Source organism: Schistocerca cancellata, chromosome 8 (genome assembly GCF_023864275.1).
Source record: "Schistocerca cancellata isolate TAMUIC-IGC-003103 chromosome 8, iqSchCanc2.1, whole genome shotgun sequence".
Lineage (NCBI taxonomy): Eukaryota > Metazoa > Arthropoda > Insecta > Orthoptera > Acrididae > Schistocerca > Schistocerca cancellata.
In genome coordinates this window covers 427,428,948-427,456,584 of record NC_064633.1, presented here as the reverse complement: position 1 = coordinate 427,456,584, position 27,637 = coordinate 427,428,948, and the positions used below count along the sequence as shown (strand labels likewise).

Below are 27,637 nucleotides of genomic sequence, written 5' to 3'. Positions count from 1 at the left end.
TAAAACAATTTGTGCTTGAAAACTACCCTCAAGAAATTCACCGTGGCTTTAGACACAACCATACTACACACAATTAAAGAGATATGTCTAATATTTGTGTGTGTGACTCATTTGATGTTCAATGATAAACGCTACACGTTACAGTGCTTCCTGTTTTCAGTTACTTGCCGTGAGAAAGTTTTTCACATGTGAGAACCATTCGCTTGTCGTTCCTGAAGATTAAAGAAACAGATAATCGGCATCTGTGCGTGGCCACCTGAGTACTACACGTGGCTCATGGTCTTGTATGAGACAGTTCTTATCTTGTGTTAGCAAATATTTGTGTGACACATCAAAGTCTGTTAGCACTACGTTGATGATTATTATACAGTCTCCTCGAACAGGAAGTGGTGGATGGTTCACCTCTGTTTAACCGTTCATGCAGCGCTCCTGAATATAGCACATTATAATTAACAGAATCATTCAACATTCATTTAATATGTGCTGTTGGAAGACGTGAAGCCTGTTATAGCATATGAATTATCCCTTGTCGTCTTCTGACAGCCTTCTTCTTCTTCTTCTTCTTCACTTCAAGGACTAGGCCCATCGCTGATCTCAATCTCCTCATTTCCATCGTCCTCTGAGACCTTCTTGTCATAGTTGTCTGTAATTGTAGTTCTGTAGTAGGGTAAAGCATAGTCTGGAGCAAGTTTGATGTAAAAGTTACATGCAAATTAATTAATTTGTGACAGCTGATTGATTTTTGACCTTAACATATTGTTCTGCTAAGTGATTTTTCATGTAAACACTCCCTCTCTCCTTAAACTCCTGTTATGTTTACTGATTTATGAGGCCCTGGGGAAACCTGTCCTTCTGCGAAACCCCTACGCCAACCCCTCCCCCTCTACCTCACGCACCACACCGGAAATTCCCATTGCCTGTAGAAGCACACTTTTGATACCAAATTAATTGACTTCTTAAGTAAATCAATCCATTAAATACCCCCTCCATCTCAGGGAAATCCCCAGCCCTCCCGTCTGCTCGCTCTCTTCTCTTTCCCCATCCCCTTTGGAATCTGGTGGGAAAAAGACAGTCTGTGCTAGAGAGGATGGGTCTCACAATACAAGACTAAAATCAAGACAAAATCAATTACATAGCAAAGGATACACTGTTTAGTTCTAGAAATCAATTCGCAGGAGTTGGATGTCTTTACTATCTGTTTATCTAACTTTGGAAGATGCAGGTCTTGTAAAATACATCGGGAAGGAGTGATCAAATGCGTAAGTACATCGCTTTCTTCCGATCCCTCAAGGAATACCGTCATGAAATCGGCATCAAAATAAGGAAAGAATTAAAGACAGCAGTCAGCTTTTTTGTACCCCTACTACCTCAATAAACACTCAGCAGAATGTTATAAAAAACCATGCAATAACTGTTCTTTAAGGTATTTGTTAGCTGACATCCCATGGATGTGATTGGTAGAGAGCACAAAGAGACATACTGTAAATACTACTTCCTATAGTCCGAAACCCGTAAAGAGTTTTGCACAGGTTCAAATGGCTCTGAGCACTATGGGACTTAACATATGTGGTCATCAGTCCCCTAGAACGTAGACCTACTTAAACCTAACTAACCTAAGGACATCACACAAATCCATGCCCAAGGCAGGATTCGAACCTGCGACCGTAGCGGTCACGCGGTTCCAGACTGAAGCGCCTAGAATCGCACGGCCACACCGGCCGGCTTTTGCACGGGGTCAAGCACACATTCCTTTCTGTAGTTGTATATGCAGTTCAAGAGGTGGTAATACAATGCTCTTTAGCTAAGCACACTTCACAAAACTCTATAAGATTGTTGCTCACAACTTTGAATCACAGCAGGGCTTGTGATGTGACATATATAAGTCTATTACTCTACATGATGGTCACACTAGTTAAACAATCAGTTCCAACCGTCTTATCGTTGTCAACGAAAAATGACTGTTTCCCTGGTTCCTGGTGCTGCCACTTCAACTTTTTTTCCTGTTCCTCTTGCTGTCACACACTCGTTCCCATACACAAGAATTTTCCTGCACCTGGTTTCATGTGGGGGGGGGGGGGGGGGGCTGTGGCACAGGGTAGTTTTGGGATAGGATCAGGATAGAGATCATAGGTGTATCCACCCTGTGTTATATCAGGGATACGATTCGAGGGTGGATCCACCAGGCATTGTGATGGGGACAGGGTTCAAAGGTGGATCCATAATATTTTATGGCTAGAATAGAGTTCGGAATTACAAGCATCACGTGTTACGGCTGTGACGGTGTTTAAGAGTCGATACACGACTAGTTACGGCTGGGATAGAGTTGGAAGGTGAATCCCCTCGCTATATGTCTGGGGCGGTGTTTGAAGCTTGATTTCACAGCGGTAGGTTTGGAGTATGATCTGGAGACCAAGTGTTTCTGCCATCCTGGTTTTAGTTCCGTTCATTGATCGGTATGGGTTGTAAACTAAAGTCGATCCTCTGCCCTACAATACATGAAGGAGGGCTTTTCAGGCGTTCGATACAGTTCCCTACAGTCGTTTGATGAACAAAGTAAGAGCATAAGGACTATCAGATCAATTGTGTGATTGGATTGAAGAGTTCCTAGATAACAGAACGCAGCATGTCATTCTCAATGGAGAGATGTCTTCTGAAGTAAGAGTGATTTCAGGTGTGCCTAAGGCAGTGTCGTAGGACCGTTGCTATTCACAGTATATATAAATTACCTAGTAGATAACATCGGAAGTTCACTGAGGCTTTATACGGATGATGCTGTGGTATATCTAGAGGTTGTAACAATGGAGAATTGTACTGGAATGTAGGAGGATCTGCAAAGAATTGACGCATGGTGCAGGGAATTGCAATTGAATCTCAATTAGACAAGTGTAATGTGCTGCGAATACATAGAAAGAATGATCCTTTATCATTTAGCTACAATATAGCAGTTCAGCAACTGGAAGCAGTTAATTCCATAAATTATCTGGGAGTAGGCATTAGGAGTGATTTAAAATGGAATGACCATATAAAATTAATCGTCAGTGAAGCAGATGCCAGACTGAGATTCACTGGAAGAATACGAAGGAAATGCAGTCCGAAAACAAAGGAAGTGGGTTACAGAACACCTGTTCTCCCACTGCTTACCGATGTGGGATCCGTACCAGATAGGGTTGATAGAGGAGATAGAGAAGATCCAACGGAGAGCAGCGCCCTTCGTTAAAGGATCATGTAGTAATCGCGAAAGCTTTACGGAGAGGATACATATATTCCAGTGGAAGACTCTGCAAGAGAGACGCTCAGTAGCTCGGTATGGGCTTTTGTTGAATTTTCGAGAGCATACCTTCATCGAGTGAAGCAGTATATTGCTCCCTCCCACGTATATCTCGCGAAGAGACCATAAGGATAAAATCAGAGAGATTAGAGCCCACACAGAGGCATACCGACAATCTTTCTTTCCACGAACAATAAGAGACTGGAATAGAGGTAGTCAAGGTACCATCCGCCACACAGCGTCATGTGGCTTGCGGAGTATGGATGTAGATGTAGATGTAGATGTAGAAATACAATATAAGGTGTTTATGTACGTATAAAACTATGTAATCAGTAAAGCTTTAATAAATTTAAGACGCAAATGTAAAATGAAAAAATCTTTTGTAAACAATGCATCACAAAAATTTTGTTATATCTACGACACAATAAGTCAACGCTACCATCTGACGATGGTCTCAGGCCCAAAACCAGTAATGCTACAACAAATCACTTGAAGAAAATTTGTGGATGGCTGCAGTCTCTCCTCTACTTCAATTTTGTTTCGCTGTTCTTCAACCAAAATTAATAAAATAAAGACGCTATTACCAACTCCTCACTGAGTTTGAACGAGTTCGTGTAATAGGGCTAAAAGAAATCGGTTGTTTCTTCTGAGATATTGCAGAAAGACATGGCAAGCATTTGGCCACTGTACAAGGCTGCTGGCAGCCCTGATCACAAGAAGAGCGGTAACCAGATGACCATGTGGCACTATCGACAGGGACGACATTCCTGTTCCGAGTGGAGCTCTGGCGCTTCGTACTGTATCTTCAGAAGCTATTTGAGTAACAGTTGGCACCATAGCGACACGTCAAACTGTAACAAATCAGTTACTTCATGGACAGCTCCGAGCCAAACGCCCTGTAGCGTGCATTCATCTGACACCAAACTCCTGTGATTTGCAACTTCAACGTGTGTCACGCGAGAGCTCATTGGAGGGCAGAGTGGAGGTCAGTTGTGCTTTCAAATGAAAAGTGTTTCTGCATCGGTGCCAGTGGTGCCCATATCGTGGTTAGAAGAAGGTCAGTTGACGACCTGCAACCAAATTGTTTGTGTGCAAGACACACTGGACCTTCGTCAGAAGCTATAGTCTGGGATGCGATATCGCATGACAGCAGGAGCACTCTCGTAGTTATCGCACAAGCCTCGCCTTCAAATTTGTACGTCAGTCTGGTGATTCGACTGTTGTGGTGCCATTCATGAACAGCAATCCAAGGACAGTTTTCCAAGTGGACAACGCTCGCTCATGTACCGTTGTTGTAGCTCAAAATGCTCTAGACAGTGTCGACATATTGCCTCGGTCTCGATCACTATATCTGTCTTCAGTCGAGCACGTGACATATGGGACATCATCGGACATTCCCAGCGCCATCCACAAACAGCATTAACCGTCTCTGTATGGACCGGCAAAGAGCACCTGACATGGAATTCCATCCCACAAAATGGCATCCGTCACCTGTACAACACAATGTACGTACATTCAAGATTCTGCTGTTACACCTGTTATTCATGTACCCACTCTGTAATGGTTTAACTCGCTCTTTCATTAAGCTGTGATCTTACAATGTTAATGGGCATTATGTTACCTAGACATTTTTCTCTCATCAGTGTAGTCAGCTGAGTGGGTCAGAATTTTCCTTTAGTGTTGGGATTGTTTCGTGTTAGAGGAACTGCCGGAAAAGAGTCGTATTTATTAGCCGACACCGGACAAGTGACTTTCAATGAAAATGTCTCAACCATAGGGGAATATACATAATGAATGTACGAGTGCAGATAGTAGACTCATGGTTGACATATATGGAAGTTCGGGTCTGGCCATTGAGCGTGCTCAGATAGCCTAATGGTTAGGTGGCCGTTGCCGATGGCGGGGTATGTATATTCGCTCCCTGGTCGGCCACAAATTTTCTATTGCTTCATGGCAGCTGAAAGATGTCCATATTAGTAACTACGAATACGTGTCTTTCATTCTAGCTGCACTCTCCGCAGTCCCTGTTACTTCGATTATATATGTACATCCCAAGGAATATTCCACCATACTTATGAACAACACAGGCACAGCAATATCGTGTTCTGAACGAGTGTTTTGCAAGCGGTCTCTTTGTTACGTGAATTAAACTCCCTGAGAATTCTTCCTGTGCCTCAGAGAAAAATTTGTGTGCAAGTCCCAAATTAAATCAGTCCAGATACGTAACATTAGATCACTGTTCACAGTGTCTGAAGGTCGATCAAGGAATGAAACGGTAAGGCACCTGTACGTCTTTTTATTCTATTTTTATTTTATGGCCTTCATTGGGCCACTCTAATAAGCCAAAAAATAGTTTATGCAGGTAGTTGTTGTTCAGTAATACAGTACAGTTGAATAATACTGAATTGGACAATTCAATAGTACAGTGGTTATACAAGGATTATTATAATTAATTCTTATTGCTCCTCTGTCTGCCTAATACTTCTCAGTCTTTCAATTTTTTGGTCTTTCTTCTTCTCAGATTACTCGTCCTGTAGCCATCATCTTCTGGTCTTTCTTGAAGTATTCTCATTTCCTTTGTTTTGTTTTTTAAGTCATCTACTGTAATATGCAGTTCTCTTATATCCTCCTTAATCTATGTGATCCATTTAATGTTGCTCTTACTATTCCAAAGTTATCTCTTATTCCCTTACTAATTCCGTTAATTTGTCTTCTTCTCAGGTGCCCTAAGAATGGTATACGTTTCCTCTGGATCGTGCTCATTACTGACTTTATTTTCTTGTATACTGTTTCATTTGAAGCTATTCTTCAATGCTCATTTACTTGATACTGTTTATTTATACATGTCCTGATTATTTTTCTTTCTATCTTTAGCATTTTGCCAATTTATGCAGCATTAGTGGTTTAAAAAAATGTCAGTTGCATAAATGACCTCCAGTTATGTAACTGTTTTATAAAATTCTAATTTTGCATCTGTAGATAAGTTTTATTTGTTGTATGTGCTTTTTGTAAGGTAATGTGCTCTGTTCAGGTTTTAATTCTTTTTTGGCATTATGACTTCTCCTTTAGAGTGTCAGTTATGATTTCACCTAAATATTTAAATTTATCAACGATTTTAAATTCTTTTACTCCTATTGTAATTTGCTTTGCAAGATGCTTGTAAGTTAGCATAATCTCTGTTTTACAAATGGTATTCTGAGGACAATTTTTGTGCTGTTTCTTGTGCTGGTATAACTTATTGCCTGGATTCTTGAATATTGTTGGCCAGGAGAGCAAGATCATCAGCAAATCCCAAGCAGGTCAAGCTTCTATCATTTATAGTACTCCCAATTCACATGTTCTTTGGGTTCCCTTTTACCGTTCTTTCAATATGTACTCCAGGGCATAATTGAACAATAAAGGTGAAAGACAGTCACCTTGTCTTAAGCCTTCGTTTATAAGGAATGATTCAGAAATTTCACCTCTAAATTTCACTTTCAATGTGGTATTCGACAGAGTGAAGCCTATTAATTTAATTACTTTTGGATGGAATCCCAGACTACAAACGTTATTGTGAGGTGTTTGTTATGCTTGCTGTAGTATGCCGTTACCAGTTTTAAACTAATGCTCTGCTCTGCGCAGCTTTTACACGGTTTGAAACCTCTCTGGCCAAGCCTGAACTCCTGTTCCAGTTGTTCCTTAATTCTTCCATGCAGAATTATGGACAAGGTCTTGTACGTGCAGCTTAGGAGAGGGATTCCTCTGTCGTTGTCTGGACTCCTCTCAACGCCCTTCCCGTGTACTTTTCTTATCCATATTATTGTCAGAGCCTTTTGTTGGGAGGTCGTCACTGCATCACATTAATATTACCACATATCAGCAAAAACCTGATCTCCACATGCCTCATAATTCTTTTGTCCTTTGACGACTCTTTATACAGCTTTGAAAAATTGGTGGCGTAATTTGCTAGATTTGGTTTTAACTGGAGTATTTACACCGATTTGTAAGACTTCTTTGGGTTCTTCACATTTCTAAAGTTTAATAAACGCTTATGCCATAATTCTATTATTTTATCTGTTACCATGTGCCGTTCTTCCTGTTTCCCAAAGATTTTGTAATATTTCTTACAATTAGTTTGGTGCTAATTATCCTCTGTAGAGTTTACTACGTCTTTATGGAATCTTCTCCTAATTTCCCTTATGTTTTGTGTGAATTTTTTTCAAAAAAGTGGCTCTGGGCACTATGGGACATAACTGCTAAGGTCAGCATCCCCTATAACTTAGAACTACTTAACCTAACTAAGCTAAGGACATCACACACATCCATTCCCGAGGCAGGATACGAACCTGCGACCGTAGCGGTCGCGCAGTTCCAGACTGTAGCGCCTAGAACCGCAAGGCCACGCCGGCCGGCGAATTTCTTTTTTTCCTATCATTTCTGAGAGTGATAACATTTTCTTGTGTTTTGTTTGTTTGAATCTTTAACCTTACTTTGTTACATTCCAGAGTCCACCACGCATGTTTTCTTCGTGAATTTCAGGGAACTATATTCTCGGATTGCTTCTTGAGATGGTACCAGTTTTTTTAGATCATCTGTTACTTTCATGAATTATTATTTTGTTTGTATGGGATATTGTAGATTTCATGATGAAAATTTTTGTCTATGCAGACATGGTGTAGCTGTGACACCCCCTTCCTCCAGTCTGGGTGTTTCCATGTTTCAAGTTTATTTGGCTTCCTCTTGAGGTATGTTGATTTAGATATAATATTGTGTTCCCTGTACAGTCCTACAACTCTTTGACCATTCTTGTTTGTAAGGTTATGTGGGCTCCAATGTCCGGTTGTACCTTTACATTTCCTATTTTTTCCATAACTCTCCCATAAAATTTTTACATTAGTGTTATTTATTCTGTTTACAGTTAGTACGACAGCATCCCAAAATTTATCTGTCTCTTCCGTCGTTTCTGTTATAAAAGGTTTATCGTTTGTAGGAACATGAGCATTTACAATTGTGTCGGATTTATTCATTATTTTAGATGTCAGAGCTGCAATTCTGTGTGATATTGTCTGAAAATTTGTTGAATCCATGATTTTTATAGTCACTGTAAATCCTGTTACAAATTGGGGGCCGGCCAGGGTGGGCGAGCGGTTCTAGGCGCTACCGTCTGAAACCGCGCGACCGCTACTGTTTCAGGTTGGAATTGAAAAACAACTGCTATCACTTAGTAGCGGAAAAGCATCCGGACCAGACGAGATACCCTTAAGATTCTACAGTGATTATGCTAAAGAACCTGCCCCCTTTCTATCAGCAATTTATCGTAGATCGCTGGAAGAACGTAAAGTACCTAGCGACTGGAAGAAAGCGCAGGTCGTTCCCATTTTCAAGAAGGGTCATAAATCAGATGCGAATAATTATAGGCCTATTTCGCTTACGTCAATCTGTTGTAGAATAATGGAACATGTTTTGTGTTCTCGTATTATGACGTTCTTAGATAATACAAATCTCCTTCATCATAACCAACATGGATTCCGCAAACAGAGATCATGTGAAACTCAGCTCGCCCTATTTGCCCAAGAAATTCACAGTGCCGTAGACACTGGCGAGCAGATTGATGCCGTATTCCTGGACTTCAGGAAGGCATTTGATACGGTTCCGCACTTACGTTTAATGAAAAAAATACGAACTTACGGAATATCGGACCAGGTTTGTGATTGGATTCAGGATTTCCTAGAAGAAAGAACTCAACATGTCATTCTTAACGGTTAAAAATCTGCAGATGTAGAGGTAATTTCGGGAGTACCGCAAGGAAGCGTGATAGGACCTTTATTGTTTACAATATACATAAATGACTTAGTTGACAACATCGGTAGCTCCGTGAGGCTATTTGCAGATGACACGGTTGTCTACAAGAAAGTAGCAACATCAGAAGACTCGTACGTACTCCAGGAAGACCTGCAGAGGATTAATGCATGGTGCGACAGCTGGCAGCTTTCCCTAAACGTAGATAAATGTAATATAATGCGCATACATAGGGGCAGAAATCCATTCCAGTACGATTATGCCATAGGTGGTAAATCATTGGAAGCGGTAACGACCGTAAAATACTTAGGAGTTACTATCCGGAGCGATCTGAAGTGGAATGATCACATAAAACAAATAGTGGGAAAAGCAGGCGCCAGGTTGAGATTCATAGGAAGAATTCTAAGAAAATGTGACTCATCGACGAAAGAAGTAGCTTACAAAACGCTTGTTCGTCCGATTCTTGAGTATTGCTCATCAGTATGGGACCCTTACCAGGTTGGATTAATAGAAGAGATAGACATGATCCAGCGAAAAGCAGCGCGATTCGTCATGGGGACATTTAGTCAGCGCGAGAGCGTTACGGAGATGCTGAACAAGCTCCAGTGGCGGACACTTCAAGAAAGGCGTTACGCAATACGGAGAGGTTTATTATCGAAATTACGAGAGAGCACATTCCGGGAAGAGATGGGCAACATATTACTACCGCCCACATATATCTCGCGTAATGATCACAACGAAAAGATCCGAGAAATTAGAGCAAATACGGAGACTTACAAGCAGTCGTTCTTCCCACGCACAATTCGTGAATGGAACAGGGAAGGGGGGATCAGATAGTGGTACAATAAGTACCCTCCGCCACACACCGTAAGGTGGCTCGCGGAGTATAGATGTAGATGTAGATGTAGAATCCTGCCTCGGGCATGGATGTGTGTAATGTCCTTAGGTTACTTAGGTTTAAGTAGTTCTAAGTTCTAGGGGAATGATGAACTCAGATGTTAAGTTCCATAGTGCTCAGAGCCATTTGAACAAACTGGGGACTTTGTTTCATAGCCCTCCATCCTGGTTTCCCACTGAAAATGGTATATTCTTGTCATTAGAACGGGCCTTCTATTATTTTTCTTGTTTCTTAGTACCTCATTGCAATGGTTTGTTTATGTAATTCATCTGCGAAAGCCTTGAGTTTTCCGGTTCTAAGTAGTGAGTTTATTTTATGTGTCGGTATCTAATTTATTTGATTATGTTGAATCTTCTTTTAGTGAGACAGTGAGCTTCCTGGCGATTGCAAACTCTCTCATTCATTTCTGTCTTTCAGTTGGCCACCTACAGAATGCGATGTAGCCTTTACCTGCCTATTTGGGCAGGACGGTGGTGTTTTTTTTCCCCTAAAAGGTGTGTCCATACTTTCGTCCTTTCACAAGCATTGCACCACAATAATTTACTGAACGACAATCTTTTCACTATTGAGTGCCTGTATTTATCGTAAATCTGTTAAGATTTCGAATTGATGTCATTATGGAGTGGTTTAGACAGAAAACACATCAGTCACCTTTTATAAGTAAAGTCGAATGTCATTGTTCGCTAGTAGACTCCTGAGTTCAGGCTAAGCTGAAAGGATGAATTGGTTTTTCCTATCTTTTGCACAGCGTGGCACCCTTCCTTCACGAAGTGGGAATTTCACGTCTTTGTGTGTATGTGGAAATCCATGGCGACTGTAATGGCTGCATGTGCAGTGTGGTGTCATGCTTGTGTTGGATGATGATGACGATGATGATGATATGGAGTTGGGGGCGCACGACGCTTTATTTTGTTGATGGTAACGGATGAGAAAGTGTGAAACTCGATGCTGGGATATAGGCTACTCTCTTGAATAACACCAATGGGGCCACCAAGCTGAACGTTCCAATCCGACACACTGATTAGCATGAGCTGCGTCACATGCCCTAGCCTCATTATACATTGCGTACACTGGAATTTAATGAACAACGTTGGCACGAAGACTGGCGATCCGGGACTTCACGTGACTTCCTCAACCACTTTGCCATAAAGGCAAACGGAAAGCAGCCGACAGCACATTCCGTACACAAGCAGTTACGCGTCCAATGCTGTGACGTTGCTGAACTGAGCTGCCGAGATCCGGTGTATTCAAAGTAGGAATTGCAATTGTTTCGTTTACAATAAATGTACGCAGACAATGGCGGATTTTTCCGTTCAAAAATGTTAATGGATACTGCGCAGCAAAGTCAAATACATTTATCTATGTTCAGATTCAGCTGCCAGATCTTCGTAACTGCATCTGCAAGTATGGCAGCATGATGTTAAAGTTGTCACATAACTGCACACTGCAGCGTAGTTTACAGGCAGCAACCAAAGTCCCCTTTTCAAACAGCAATGACGAACGGCAACTTAAATGTAAAATGAGGTCATGTAATTCTGACGAGCACTGTATTCTGGAGTGGCTGTTTGAGTAGTTTTTATCACCGACAGAGGAAGTCGCGAGTACACAAAACTATGCAGTCTCTGCATGAGAAATGACTCACGCCATCATCTACATAACAGTTATTATGACGCGAAAATATCAGATAAAAAATCCATCAGTAAGCGCTCTGATAAGTCTGATGGGTCTAGAGTAGCTATGGGAGTAGCCATTATGACACGTGCTGTTAATCTCCGTACTGACATAGGAAATAGTTACTATAAACAAAGTCGCAGAACGTGAGAACGTTTTCTGTAGTCTGTAAAGGAAATGACGGGCTTCATCATCTGATTACAAAACCGTTAATACGAGGTCAAAATACGCGATAAAAAACTATCAAACGGTATTACAAACATTTCGTAACTGATAATTAATTGTTATCAGATGCCACTGACTGTTTATAAGTGACAACGAGCGCCGTTACCGCAGCAGCTTTGAGCATGGCGGCACGTGTGTCATTATACCTGGAGATACTGGGAGTCGCCTGTCTGCTGGCGACCGCTTGCGCCAGAGAGGTGAATCAGTTCCCAGAGGGCTTTCTGCTGGGTGCTGCCACATCCTCCTACCAGATCGAGGGCGCCTGGAACGAGGATGGTGAGCGATAGACGATATTCAGCAATTTCCAGACGTTTCTAGGAGAGTTAGAATCTGAGGAACAAGCTAAGACAGGCCTCGAGTAATACTGTTACTTATTGTTTACTTTCTTAATTGCCGCCGTCATCGTCGGCCAAGTGACATTCTGAACACTTCTTATACTGTGATATACTCAGATTCTACACGACTGAGATTGCATACATGTGACTCTTGACATGAAGGAATTTTATTTGATGTTCTGAAGATAGGCTAAGCCTGTAACGCGTCAGATATAGTTGTTAACAACAAGAGATCTGCTGTTTCTAAGCGAAGCATTACAACAGTGTACAAGATGTGTGCACAATTTACGTTATGAGTCGCAGGCCTCTTACGCGACTTTATGTCGCATCTTAAGTCAGCTGAATTTCTCGGCTGGGCAAAGTATTCCTCTAGATAATTCTGCGATCAAAGGTTTTAAATTAGAGGGATTGATGTGGCACCTACCACTTTTCTGAAGTCATCTACCCGTCTTCCATGAAGTGGTGGGCCCAGAGTTATATTTAATAATCCAGCAAAGCACGTCGTTGCTCCATGTACCACCCATTTCACTCCATCCAGTTTAATCGTCGATTACCCGTCTTTGTGGCCGAGGACAGTAACTCACGCCCTTGTCGTGGTGCTCACACGGAGGTAAGTCGGTTCGTATCTCGGTGCTGAATTAAATTTTCGCTGCTAGTATTTGGCCGGCAATGGAAGGAGAGGCCGTGACATGAAGTTCTCAGCCACTAGTCGCCGCGCCAGGGTCCTTTTCGCGACGCAAAGGAGCCTGTGGGAGAGGCGGATAGGGAAAACCTTTGCCATTAGGCGAATGAACCTGCCTTTCGGGACCTCCCAGTCATTCATGCCAGAGGACTTTTCTTTACTTAGCGATCAATTTTCTTCTCATTACAAGAAACATGAAAATTTGTTAGTAAATTTTATCCGGTAAACACATCATCTGCACGCACTTCATTTATCTAATGTTAGCTACTGTAAGTGGGACCTGTCGAAGACCTTAGGAGACATTAGGAAAAGTTGTATTATGTAATAATAAATGTATCATGAGTATATCACTGAAACTAATTCTCTTTTCTCCAGTCGCATTTTGATTATCCGTTGCAGACTTTATTTGTGCGCTAGTAGCATTCTGGTTTATCTAAATTTACGAGTGTTCACTTGCAGTTATATTGTTAATATTTGGCAGTAACTTAATTCTAAATAATTATATTGCAAGCTCTGGATAGAGCATTACACAGTGCAAAAACATACTCTCTTGAGCATCATCATCATCATGTGACGAACTTCCATCATGCTGGAGTAATTCCAGGACAGGAAATTTTTTTAATCAGTACAACGGAAAACCAACCAAAATTGCTAATTTCACTTTATTTTGTTGATGAATAGTTTGTTGGTACCCATTTTCAAATCATTCAGATAGTCGAAATGGTATTTCATAAAATACAACAATCATTTCAAGACGACAAACATACGTGTTTGCTGTGTAACTGTTCATTTGCACTTTCTCATACACAGGTGTTTGTTATCAGAACATGGTTATTATATATTGGGAAACACTATTTTGAATATCTGGATGATCTAAAAATCGGTCCCGACCCGAAACCAGTCATCAAGTAAACCAAAATGAAATTTACAACTTTATCTGTTCATGCATTGTATTGATTACCACTTTGGTTTAAAAAGAGCTTACAGCATCGGAACTGACAAGAAGTATTTCCACACTGTACGAAAAGAATGCCATCATGGACGTAAGGCAAAGAAGTAGCTCGATGCTTTGAAGCACCTCCATTTAGGCGTGAGCGATCGTTGATACGCTCTAAGACTATCAGGATCTGATGCATGTCCTTCATATTTGTTGATGCATGATAATTTTAATGATAAATCTCAGACTCGCAAATTTAACAAGATTTTCTTCCCATGAGACGGTTAAAAAATTGTTTGCCGTGCTGAATTTCTTATTACAACTTCAAATTGGTACTCTAGTTTTTTATTTGATTCTGCAGTCTTATCAAACGTGTACACTATTGTGGTGTGGCATTTACTGTCGCCCTAACTGTATAGATTTTAGTATGCTGAAAACTATTCACTCCAATATAAATCTATCAAATTAACTATAACTGTTCTCCATGTTTATACGGTTGTGGAATTCTGTTATTCATAGCTGAGGTAACACAGACATTATATATACTTTAATATCATTATTGCTGACAGTACTAGTATCTGTGTTATGTTGGTCTGGCCCTTTTGGAACCTGAACATAATTTTTGTTTTCGAAACTGGAAGTTTTTTTCATTCAGAAGTTTTTCTAAGTTAACATGACACCCTTCTACCGTGTTACATTACAGGCAAAGGAGAGAGCATCTGGGACCACATGCTGCACGAGCATCCAGAATACGGCAACAACGGGGACAATGGGGACGTGGCCTGTGACTCGTACCACAAGTATGCCGAGGATGTGCAGGCGCTCAAGGAACTGGGGGTGAGTGTAATGCAGAAGGAAACCGACACACAGGGCTTTGTTATTCTGTAGTACAAAATTGATGAAATCATGAGAATGCTGAAGAAACTCGTTATCCTTACGCTTTGTAATAGAGTTTCTTTTTTCCACAATCCAAGTCTCCGTCGTCACCTGTAGTGATACACATCTAGCTGTTGCCAGAAAGTTAAACAAATATGTGTTTGACTCAGTTTCGGATGATCTCAAAGTTATATCTCTCTTGAATAATCAGGTAAGATTCTTTTTATTACAGTGATTGGTTTCGGCAGATCCATGGTGTCATCCTCGGATCTTGTAACGTTATTAGTAGCACATTCTTGTGATAATAGGGAAAGTCACAAAGTGATATTGCATCAATTAAAACGCGACAAGGAACATCAGCATAACACAAATAAAATAATACACAAAAATAACAACATGTTATGCTCGTGTCCCAGTGTACACTGATCTCTTGATACCACAAAAGCAACTTAGGTAGTATTATACTGGCTAAGTCACCATTGTGCTGATGTCGCAGCGTATACTAATCGCCTGACACCACAAAGGCGGTCTAGCTAGTATTACACCCGCTCCGTCGCCATTGTGGAGTCAAGCGATTAGTATATGCTGGGACATCAGCACACCATGTTGTATGTTTTAATTGTGTGTTCCTTTGTTTGTGACATTCTGATGTTTCCTGCACTATTTTATTCGACGCAGTATCACTATGTGACTTTCAGTACTGCAAGAATCTTACAAAAGCCGAGGATGGCAGCGTAGACCTGCCGAAACAGGCCATTATAATCTAAAGAATTGATAGCGATCTTGCTAAGATGATTCTTCAGAAATAATATACACTGATCAGCCACAAAATAGTGACGACCGACCTACTATCGATATAAACCCATCAAGGCGATAGCAGCGCCACCTGGCGAGGAATGACTGCCAGTCAGACACACGCAAGGTGCATGTAGCATCAGTGAGCGTGCCGTCCGTGTGTAAATTGGAGGAGCCACGAGACCTGTCTGAGTTCGACCGACAGTGGATTGTGATGGCCCGGAGACTCGGCACGAGCATTTCGGAAACCGCATGACTTGTCGGTTGTGGTGAGTGTCTTCAACACGTGGTGGAACCTAGGTGAACCACGTCCAGACGTCTTGGGGTTGGGTAGCCACCCCTAGTTACAGATGTCGGACGTCGTAGGCGGGGCAGAGTGGTAAAACAGAGAGAAAGAGAGGAGGAGGAGATTAGTGTTTAACGTCCCGTCGACAACGAGGTCATTAGAGACGGAGTGCAAGCTCGGGTGAGGGAAGGATGGGGAAGGAAATCGGCCGTGCCCTTTCAAAGGAACCATCCCGGCATTTGCCTGAAGCGATTTAGGGAAATCACGGAAAACCTAAATCAGGATGGCCGGAGACGGGATTGAACCGTCGTCCTCCCGAATGCGAGTCCAGTGTGCTAACCACTGCGCCACCTAGCTGGGATGGTAAAACAGAACAGGCCCTTCTTGTCTAGTATGCGAATAGGCGTATAAAGCATACGCCGCTGTCACAGCTTTGATAAGCGAATGTGCTGCGTAGCGCGAAGCCCAAAGTGCACATGCGACATTTTAAAGGTTTAACCGAGTCCAAAAATGTCTCAAATTACCAGTTATTTGAATAACTTCCAGTTCATGTCGACAGTTAAGCTTTTGCAGGTGTAGTTGTTACACAAGACACAAGCAGAGGAAAGAAAATCAAGGCTATGCATGATTTTCATTTAAGACGACTTTCATCAGTCTGGCCTTTAATTTGTTGACATTAATTATTTTATAACAATTCCTATAGCACTGTTCTTACAATAATTTTTGAATGATGGACATTTTAGTAGCAATGAAACAGTTTCTTGTTCATTTCCTGCAGTCGTCACAAAAATGCGAAGTGGTTATTGGGCGAGGAAAACAAATATTTTCCTTGCACCATGGACACACGATACAAGAAAAATTAATGGATTCAGGCACAACTGAGTAAGAGATGATCTTGGCGTTATGCTGTGTACCACTCATACTTGATCAAATTCGTAAAATGTGGTGATACAAATTTATAATGCAGAATTCTAACGATACTGTTCCGCTGAACCCGAAACGACGGAGAACTAAAGGAAATTATGATATTTGGCAATTTTCTGAAAAATATTTTACGTTGTTGATTTTTTTCTGATGGAGAGGTTGAATCACTGTTTTAGTACCGTGTGGAATCCGAAGACAGAAGTGTCATTATGCCCAGGCCAAGAGTCCCACAAAGGCGATGAATTATTTTCTACAAACCATAAGAAGACATTTCGGATATAACAGTGAAAATTATTCTTTTCCATATTTCCAGATTTTGCTACATTTCAAGATATTTTCAAGTAAACAGTTCTTGTCCTTTAATTATTTTTCCTATTTTTACTGACATACAGAAATAAAGCTGTGGATACAGTAACTCAATGATAGTTACGAATGGCACTGTCGTATAAGAAAGTGTCGTAGCATTCATCGTCTGCACAAGTGAAGTTTTCTTTCTTACGCTCGAAATTATAAAGTGCCGTTTGTACTCATTTTTGGAACAAAACTAAGTGATTGCTTTTATACACAAACCTTTGGGGCTAACAAGAAGCTTTGTTTTCACGTTAACTATGAATTTCTCTAAAGTATTAGCTATTACTGACAACTCTTGTTCAGGTTTACTTGAATGACACTTCGTAATTTGGCAAATTTCTTTTCGATACAACTTCCTTAATTTATTTAACCAGGTAATGTTCGTCTCACTTGGAATTCAGAGTGCCCAGTGTCGCAGAAGTCTTTCGAATAGTTTTTCCTTCACACACTTCTGCAAGTTTCATTTTGACATGTATCTCGTATTCCATGTAAATCTATCCTCTAATTGTAAAGTTCACGTTCAGATTTAACGAAACGGAAATAGCTATGGACATTGCTGGAATTTAAGTGTTTTCTCCCTCCTTCGTTTTACCAAAAAATTTATAGCCTTTTCTTTGTCACTGAAAACTATTACTCTCCATGGTTTCTTTGGGCTTGGTAGGTATAACATTTTTTTATCTGGACTTCAATTAGCAAATCACTGTTCGAGTCATAGTTCATTGAACTGCGAGAGTTACTTCCATTGCTTCTAATCTATCCACAACTGTTTGACGAAACGTCGACATCGTTGGAATGAATGTCCAAGATATTCACTAACAAATAACATAGATGTAGGTCTTCTGGAGAAATAAGTGATTTCTACTTCATACAACAGTCTTCATATTTCATTTTTTGTAAGCTTCAAAACACGAATGGGATTCCACGTGAAACTTTGGAACCTGCACAAGGACAGATGCTGTTAACGAAGACTTGCAAAGAAATCACGAAAATTTTTGCCTCTATTCTTAATACTTAGCGATATCAAAAAGGCAACTGATAATTATACTCACAGTCTGAACACCTTGAACGACTAGAGACAGAACATTGATATTAACAGTACATGTATATTAGTATGTTCTGTAGAAATGATTAGCATTTTAACCATGTTGGCCAGGGCGTTCAAGGTCAATATCGATATGACGGCGCAACGCCACCTACCGGCAAAATGCGCCTGCGGCTTTCGCTGTCGCTGTAAACCGAAGGTAAGAGATCAGTGTGACTTGAGCAGACGAGCAGGACGCGTATGCGCAGACCGTACAGTCAAATCAGTGGGCTTGAAAGAGGGCCACTTATTAGAATGAGGACTGTGATGCATCTGTCCGGGAAATCGCGGCTCGTGAGTGACGAAGTGTTTCGACAGTGCATACCCTTACTGTAAAACAACCCAGACGCCACTTTTCAGCAAGACAATGCACGGCAACATGTTGCTGCATGAACACGTGCCTTCTTGGTCTCACAGGCTGTCAGCTTTTTGTCCTGGCCCTCCAGATCACCAGATTTGTCGCCAATCGAAAATCTCTGGGATACGACGAAACGACTGGTGCAGTGCTGTGATTCAGTGCCAACCAACGCAGATGAACTTTGGAAACAGGTGAATGTAGCGTGGATGGCTATACCACAGGACGCCATTCGCGCCTTATATACGTCGATACCATCACAAAAGAACAAGTTACCATCACCATTGGCGGACTCTATGCTTACTAGGCAGCAGGGCACATGCTGAACTGAAGTGACTGAAACGCTAACCATTTCTGTATAGCACACTAATGTGCATGTTTTGTGAATTTGGAAGTCGAAATCTAGTCGTTCAAAATGTTCTGCTTTTTCTGAACATGAATGTATTATGGATATTAAACGAGTTGAAAATTCGAGCGAATAGTAAGTGAACAATATATTGTGACAGAGGAACTATCAACGGAAACTGAAATTCGCAATATAAATTACGATCTTGTTGTGCCATGTTAGCTGTCTGCCTCCTTGCCGGGAGTCGAACAGATAGAACAATAAAAGACATAACATAAAGACTCAGAAATGTTTTTGATAAATTCATCTGCATTTGAAAATTAAGCTTCTTAAATCCACAGACCAGCGAGGAGACGCGTGATAACACTGCTAGGGGACAAACGAAGGGTAAAATTGAAACACGGAGCAAATATATGTGGAGGACGTAATTGTGACGTTCATGAAATTGAGATAGTGATGGCCGCTGTGGCCGAGCGGTTCTATGCGCTTCAGTCCGGAACCGAGTTGCTCCTACAGTCGCAGTTTCGAATCCAGCCTCGTGCATGGATGTGTAAGATGTCCTTAGGTTAGTTAGGTTTAAATAGTATTAACTCTTGGGAAATGATGACCTCAGATGTTCAGTTTCATAGTGCTTAGAGCCATTTTGAGATAGAGATCAACAGAAAGTGTATCCTGCCGAATAGATGATGATGGACAGTGGAGACACCATCATGGTTCTCAAGAGATAATGAAAGGTCAAGATGAAGACCTAACTGCCGAATTCGGAAACGCGTGTAGAAACTTCCTCGAACCTGGTATAGTTACCTCTCGCGTTCAAGTGCTCTACCGACTGAGATAACCAGACACGCCTGCCGCTGTTCTGCACCTTCCTACCCCCTCCCCCCTCACCACCCTAACAGCTTTACCTCAACCAGTTCCACTTCGCCTACTCTCCAAACGTCACAGAAGTTGTTCGGCATACCTTGCGGGATTAGTTCTCACGGAAAAAGTGATATTTCTGAGACATGGGTTATCCATAGCCCAGGGGAGAGTTGATAAAATTCATCATGGAAAGTGTGGATAGACCTAAGGCAGCTTGTTTTTCAGCACTGGCTGTCATATTACTAACAATGGTGTGATTGCTCCCCAGATACAATCTCCAGACACCTTAATACCTAAAAATATATCAACCGATGCGGTACGATATGTATTTAGACGTGAGATATAAATTTCAAAATCGTCTGTAGTCACTTTTGCAAACTTTTTACATGTACTCGTATACTTGACCTCACCAGACGGTGAGTACTTAAGCAGATTTGTGCCATTGTTAACGGTGAAACACGTCACGAGTGTTACTGACTCCTCTTGAAATTTTCAGTCACTTCAGTCATAGTCCATGATACCAAACCGATAGTCATTTGTCTTACAGACCGCTCCTGTCCCTTGTACTCCCGAAGTCGTTGACCAGATTTGTTGAAAGAATGATCAAATGACATTTACTTTAGACCTGACCTTAACACACAGATGTCTGACCAATTTCAATAATTGTTCCGATTATTTTTTGACATTGCAATCGAACTAATAGCATTTCTTCCTTTGGCAGCCCGAAAGATTCCTTTACTTGGATATCCTTTGTCTAGCTTTCAAACAGTGTGGGTACTTCCTCTTACAGTGCGCCACATTCCACCCTGATACCAGCCAATCACAAAGACCCATATTACAAGTCAGATTACCCTCTATATCTAATCCTAAGGAAGTAACAGGTCCCCAGTGTATTTTAGTGGCACACCTCAGTAAAATCCTGTCTCTTTTTAGGCCTCGTGAAGTCCGATAAATGTTCGAGGTCTCAGCAGATGTCACTACTGTACACGTCAGATATGAAGGGTTTAGCTGGAAACTGCAAGGTTTAATTATTGATGAGTATTTATCTCCCACCTATCAGTTCACCATCATTGTCTAATGATACATCCCTTTTCTGTACATGTTAGTATTTGTGCACGTTGGTTTCTGACCTCACATCTAGCAAAGGTGCTATTGTGACATTTTATTGGTTGTTTCAGGCCAAAGTATACCGTTTCTCCATCTCCTGGCCTCGTATACTCCCCAATGGGGACCTGGACGTGATCAACCAGGCAGGAATCGACTACTACAACAACCTCATTAACCTGCTACTGGAGAACGACATCCAGCCAGTGGTAAGAATTTATTCATTGTTAAGAATTCATAAATCTCTGACGACGGGTGGAGGAGAGTGTGCATTAACCACAAATAATAATACTGGCAGATCATGGCACAGTTATACAACAAACCCTACCGGTACTGAACGGGAAAAAACGTTGAGTCAAAAAATTCAAAAGGCTAGTGAGGTAAAAGATTGGGCCCTCGGCCGCTTCCCCTAAATTCTACTCAGACATGTACTGTACTCTAGCTTTATAACACCAACAAAAACTTGAGGTAAAGGAAACCATGGATGTAATATCCCAAACACCAAGGAAGTGATGACTGCAAAGTCTTTCCCTTATCCTTTAGATGAGATAAAGCTAACTACTGGTACACAAATAACTCCAGTCTTCTTAACTGTAACTTTTTTCCTCATTTTTTATGATTGTCATGACTGGTTTCATTTTCTTTAAGGTATTTGTCTGGTGAATAAGTATTAGTTCCTCGTCTACTTTCTTCGTAGCGAAATATTACCATTAGGTTTTCATTGCATCTTGCCCACGAATCGCAAGTTTGCACTGTACGTGTGCCATTTCTCTGACTGTTAGACTCATTTCTTTGCGCCAAACCAGAGCTATAAAATTAATTATTACTAGATTAGACGAAAAATCCCTCCTAAATATGCAGCATTTAAAATATCATAATTAAGAAGGCTGATAATACCGAGAAATGGAAAAAAACTAGGTTTCTTTCCCTGCAGTTGAGTGAACTAAAACTTTTTTATATTGGCTTGGATACTCTGCAAATCCCACTTAAGTGCATGGCAGAAAAACTTGCTTTTTCAATAATTTTGACAACATTGTCTATGGAGTGCAGCGATCTGGTGCCATATTTATTTTAAAATAATCAATCGAGATTGCCATAATATTTGTTTATTTACCAGTTTCGATTTGTGTTAAAGCCATCTTCAGAATTTTTTGGCCCTTTATGGCTGGTGCTGGCGGCGCCTCGGTTTTCTCGTGATGCCACGATTTTACTTTGTTTTCCATTGTTTAAAGGTTAAGAACAGATGAATTATACCCTCAGGGCTATTTTTTTAATAACTAACAATAGATGGTTTACTAATAATTAGAGTAATACAGTATATTATATGATAATATATAAATCATATATTTATCCCTTGAAATGGTCTGTTCAGTATCCACTTGCATAATTTTCATGATTCTAAAGTTATTTCCCATCCCCGCTTTTGTTTGTGTTCTACCGCTTGAAAAAGTAAAGGTAGTCCTTAAAACACATTTAAAACTACTATCCTTTTTTCTTAGTTTCCTAGACAAACTCTGCCACTTTCTTCTCAATCGCTTTCTCCTTATTGGTACTATACTCTCTCTGTTGTCAACAATATCTTAAAGGATCCGTAACAACTTCATTTTGTTAATGGTGATGTTGTTAGGAAAGAGACGGGACAATGAAGAGTCATTTTACTGTCTCTTTTATGTTTAGTACATTACTTGGTCCAGAGATTGTCACCATGGAAATGTATCAGTCGTTTTGTTCATAGCCAGTCTCTCTGCTTGCAGGTGACGATGTACCATTGGGACCTGCCGCAAGCCTTGCAGTACATAGGGGGTTGGCCCAACCCCATCCTAGCGGACTACTTCCTCGAGTACGCCAGGGTGCTTTTTGACAACTTCGGCGACAGGGTGAGTTCCTGTATATTCAGATGTCTTTCATGGGTCTTCATGATACTGAGCACCAACAGTTTCTAAAACCAAATAGTTTTAGAATTACCTCGGACAGTATTAAAGATGTTCATTAAATTAAACAGTCTAGCTAGCGTCACAAGGTTTCATTTCTTCAACGTGACTCACGTGGTAGGCTACAACCCTGAGTTTTAGGCTAGAAAGCAATGAATAATTCCCAGAAAGCGACAGTTACAAGGAGAATGAATGACTTTTTTGTTGAAATGTTAATCCTTCATAGTTGAACTAAGATTAGCGTTTAACATACTGTCAATTCCAAGTTTTCCGAGACGTGCTGCAAGCTCGGACTCGACAATTACTGGAAAATAAACCAGCCTTCTCAATGTAACTATCTCGGCATTAGCCTGAATCGGTGTAGTGAATCACAGAAAACTTATCTCACAAAGGCGGGACTGAGATTTGAACTCCATTTTTTTGACAGCTGACGAAGTGAACTGGGGTATTATGGGTGAAGTGAAGGAAGCTAACGACACATTGCATGCCAGATGAAAATCTGTTGTTTGTGGGAGAGTAATAAGTTGAGAATTGGGGTGAAATCTGTTTACTATGATGTTTCGTAGTCATCTGCGATGCTGATAAAATCTAATATCTTTTGTAATTTCAAGACGGATCGTTTGAAGAAACAAATTTGGGTTCACGACAAGCCCGGAAGACTGAGAGCAGCTGTGTCGTATGCTATAATGGCGAAGTGAGCTGGTGTTCACAGAGCAACTTTGGGTGAGTTAACTGTGTAATATGTAAGAGACTTGTTACAAACAATAAGAACCTGTGACATTAGGAACAACAGAGTAACCCCAGAAACAATAGAAGTTTTAGTGCAACGACAGCACGAGTTTAGTGAAAAAGCTATACATCGCAGGGTGAAAAACAATCACATTTACTTTGACGTCGCATATTGCAATAGTATTAGCAGCGGTGATATAGATTTATTAGTCTTTTTTGCAGACAGACTTACTAATGAGGAAAAACTTAATTGGTAAATATGAAAGTAAGCTTGAAAACCGATAAAAGTAAAACTAAAATTATATATTAGTGATATCTCGAAAAAATTACAAATTAACAAGCAGTTCATAACTAACAGTACTTAGCTGAAGCCACCAATTGTACCTGCTCCAAAAGGCACATGTCATAAGGTTCATTTCAATGATTAGAAGGAGCTTTGGATCCTAGTGGTAAAATGAATTGCTCCTCAAGTAACGGAAAAGTTTGTTATTGCCGGATACTACCATTCTTTGGGCTAAGGTAGTGAGACATGGACTTCATTTGCGAAGACCGTTGACTAAGTATCGTTCACCAAACTAACGGAGAAATGCATTTTGGTAATGACTAAGACAAGCAGAAAGAAATAAAAGTGGAACAGAAACAGGCCAGAGTGGAGCCATAATTATGATCGTAATGGTAGTGCGTTTGGCGGAACTTGTGAACAAGCAAGTGGATGGTAGAAAGACCAAGAAATTTTCGAACTTGAATTAATAAGACGATGATCTGGAAGGTAAGTGCAGGAGCAATACGAATGCTGAAGGCCAATTCGCGGAAGCGGGTTATCTAGCAGTGAATGGATTGATGATAATGATGATGATAAATTGTTGAGCAACACACACGAGACAGGACAAGATTAAACGTTAGCTTTAGGTTTACCTGTAACATAGATCATCTACGACACGTTTCATGAAGAAGGGTATCATTGACAACAGTAGTTTCTTCTGTACGCCGCAGTCAGCTTCAGAACCTTAAATGGTCCGCCGATTCTGCTACTTCCAATGCTATCATCTGTAATCAGCTAAAAAGTAACAGTATAGTCGTTTCAGCCTCCAAAGTTTTGGAGATGATCAGCTTTCAAATGGAGAAGGTAGCACCTGTAGCTTTTCACAATGCGTGACAATTTCAGACGCAGGGGGTAGCACATATAACCGTTCACAATGCATGATGAATGATATAAAATAAGCCTGACACAAATGTTGAGCAGTGAGCAAACATTTCAAGACGTTTTACAATTGCTCAAAGGCAGTTACCATCTCAATCTCTTCGTTATGTTATTTTCATTGACATTTTTTGTCCTTGCTTGGGGCGACAATCTCGCTGGTAAGCAAGCAAGAAAAGTATGTGTTGCCCTCGACGGTGAGCGTCATCAGAAAAAAAGGGCGTCGTCAGGAGTGCCGTACAAAGAGGTACAGGACCGTTGTTATGTTCTATATACATAAATGATCTTTCGGACAGGGTAACTGCTACTGTTTGATTATGATGTTGGAATGTATAGGAAGGTGTCGTCATTTTCTGACTGTAGGAGGTGCGAGATGACTTACACAAAACTTACATTTGATGTGAAGAATGACTGCTAGCTCTAAATGTAGATATTTAAGTTAAAGCAGTGTGCTGCCTGACATAGCCACGTCGATTAAATGACTAGGTGTGACGTTGCGAAGCAGTATGAAATGGAATGAGAATATAAGGACTGTAGTAGAAGAGGCGAATGATCGACTTCCGTTTATTGCGAGAATTTTATGAAAGACGGCGTAGTAAAACGCAGAAACTGGTTGCCAAATAAAATGAGGTTGGAAACTAGACGGCTGAAAGATGTTTAATTTGGAATCCTGTATCGAACAGCCGAGTCCCACAACCATGTCTAAAATGATTGACTTACAGAGATTTTAGGAAAGTGTGTTTCATCTTTAAAGAAGACAACATATTAGTACCACCTATTGTTGAGTAGTGGTCGAGTGAAGGAAGGCATCTAAGCAATTCAGAGGTGGGTTGCAGGATAACAATACGTAAATATTATGAACACGCTTCCAGAACTCAAATGCGAATCACTGGAGGGAAGGAAATGTTCTTTTCGAGAAACGCCATTGAGGAAATTTAGAAAACGGGTATTTGAGGCTGACTGCAGAACACTGCCGCCAACGTGCATTTCCCTTTAGGATCATGAAGATAAGATCAGAGAAATTAGCGCTCATACGGGCACATACAGAAAGTCGTTTTACCCTCGGTCTGTTTGTGAGTGGAGCAGGAAAGGACATGACTAGTAGCGGTACAAGGTACCCTACTCCACGCGGTGACTTGCGGAATCTGTATGTAGATGTCAACGTACATGTAGACTGTACGAGCTAAAGTGTTTTATTTCTTCATTTCTCGGAACAGTTGAGAGTAATGTTAAAGATGTACATTCGTAGTGAAGAATGCTTCAGGCCATGATCAAAAATTGAAAGAGAGCTAAATAACAGCTGCGATTCCAGGCCTTTAAATATGACTCGTTCTCTCCGATGTGAGTATGACTGCTGTAACGAACAGCCAGGGCTTCAGAAAAACTCAATTTCTATGTGCAGCATGTTTAACATGATAGGTCCGCTACTTCAGTCATTGACATAAATAAAAGCACCAGTTGCAATTTTATTTTCAAACACCATGACCTGTTTCAGTCACCAAGACAGTTTTCAAGTGGTTATAAACCTAGTGTCGTAGAGATACAAAGATTCACTTCCATATAATGACTGGAAACCAAATATAAATCTAGAAAAATGAAACGTGGGCTACACTTTGTATTCACATGCAGTCAGTCACCTATATCTGAGCTTATAAAAAAACGTCACTCGTATAATTAATACCGTACCAATAACTTGTGAACATTAGTGGTTGGAAATATGCATTGGTAGTACCATGTAGCTAGTAATGGAATTCCACTTTTGCAGGTTCGGGTTGAACAAATAAGGGTTCTGAAAGTACGCACAGCGTCCGCAGCATATTACACTGCGCAAAGGATCATCTTTTTGAAATCAGATATCTGTCTCCCATCACGACGCATAAGTTTGAAATTATCCTCAAAGGTGTCTGCAACCTTCCTTTGTAACGCAGCAAAAGCGTAGCGATCTGGAGCGTCACCCCCGGGCTCGAAGACGCTTCAAACTGCAAGATGTCGACGTAAGTGAAAAGACACCATAGGTCAGAAGTCATTCGGACTTGTAAAATGGGTTAATGATCTCACATTGGTACCGAATTTCACCAGAATTCGGATCAACGCCGCAGCTGACGTTTTACACGATGGGAGGGCCACCACACCCTCTGTTACCCACTGTTCATCCCCTGTTATGACGCCTCCGTGATGGAACGCGATGCCCGGCGTTGAAGTCACTCGGCTTTGTTATGAGTGCAAGGAAAACATTTTAGGCAAACTGTCAGTCACAATCTGCAAGAAAAGGTCTCAGGGTCTGGCATATAAAGAGCGTCGAGGAAATCACACCTTTCCCTCGGACATTGATTCCTACACATTTCGCGGTCGGAAACGACTATCTACTGTGTGATGGATGAGCAACGTTGTTGATAACCTTTGATACTGCTGACATCTCCCAGACGCTTCAACCCATCTCCAACGACATCGTAACCTGGTAACCCCATTGAATGTGATATCACTCATGTGGAGCGCATTGCGTGCGCGATTTGTGCTTTGGTGTACAGGTTAGAGCCACTATGGATCGTTCGAAACCATTCGACGAAGTCTGAACGTAGTCCGAAGCAGCAAAGGGTGTTTATGCTTTTTCAGTGCTCCTGTTTCACACTCTCCTTTGGTGTGATCACGGAAGGCTGCGACATTGAGACATGAGTGAATAAAACGGCGAAGGTTCCCTCTACGAAACCCACACCCAACTTCCAAGTTCGGCAAAACCCTCGGTGGCTCCCACCCCCATTTATTGAGAATTTTAAAAATGTCCCTTTACAGAGAAACCCTGCAAAGTAAGCCTAAGCGTTTGCATGCAGGCAACCACTTGACGCTCCTCTCATGTCATTTTCCTGCCTGCAGGTGCCTAGGACTACTTCGCAGGTTTTCTCTGGAAATGCACATTTTAAGAATCCTCAGTAAATCATGGAGGGTGCCAGGGAGCATAATGCTGAACGGGAGGAGGGTAGGCTTTGTCCTTGTATCCACGCTTTTGTC

At 41.1% G+C, this 27,637-nt stretch overlaps 1 protein-coding gene and 1 non-coding gene across 2 annotated transcripts in view; one reads left to right on the top strand and one right to left on the bottom strand.

The window, feature by feature from the left end:
- The first annotated feature begins 11,962 nt into the window (after window positions 1-11,962).
- Window positions 11,963-27,637, top strand: part of LOC126094936 (myrosinase 1-like) — a 55,448-nt gene continuing 39,773 nt past the window's right edge. Inside the window, exons 1-4 of the mRNA XM_049909584.1 lie at window positions 11,963-12,116; window positions 14,498-14,631; window positions 20,848-20,982; window positions 22,528-22,650. Of these exons, the coding sequence (XP_049765541.1) occupies window positions 11,963-12,116; window positions 14,498-14,631; window positions 20,848-20,982; window positions 22,528-22,650 (546 nt within the window). The remainder of the gene's footprint in view (window positions 12,117-14,497; window positions 14,632-20,847; window positions 20,983-22,527; window positions 22,651-27,637) is intronic.
- Trnaa-cgc (transfer RNA alanine (anticodon CGC)) lies at window positions 16,036-16,108 on the bottom strand. Its single transcript has one exon. It is a non-coding gene; the product is annotated as a tRNA-Ala (tRNA).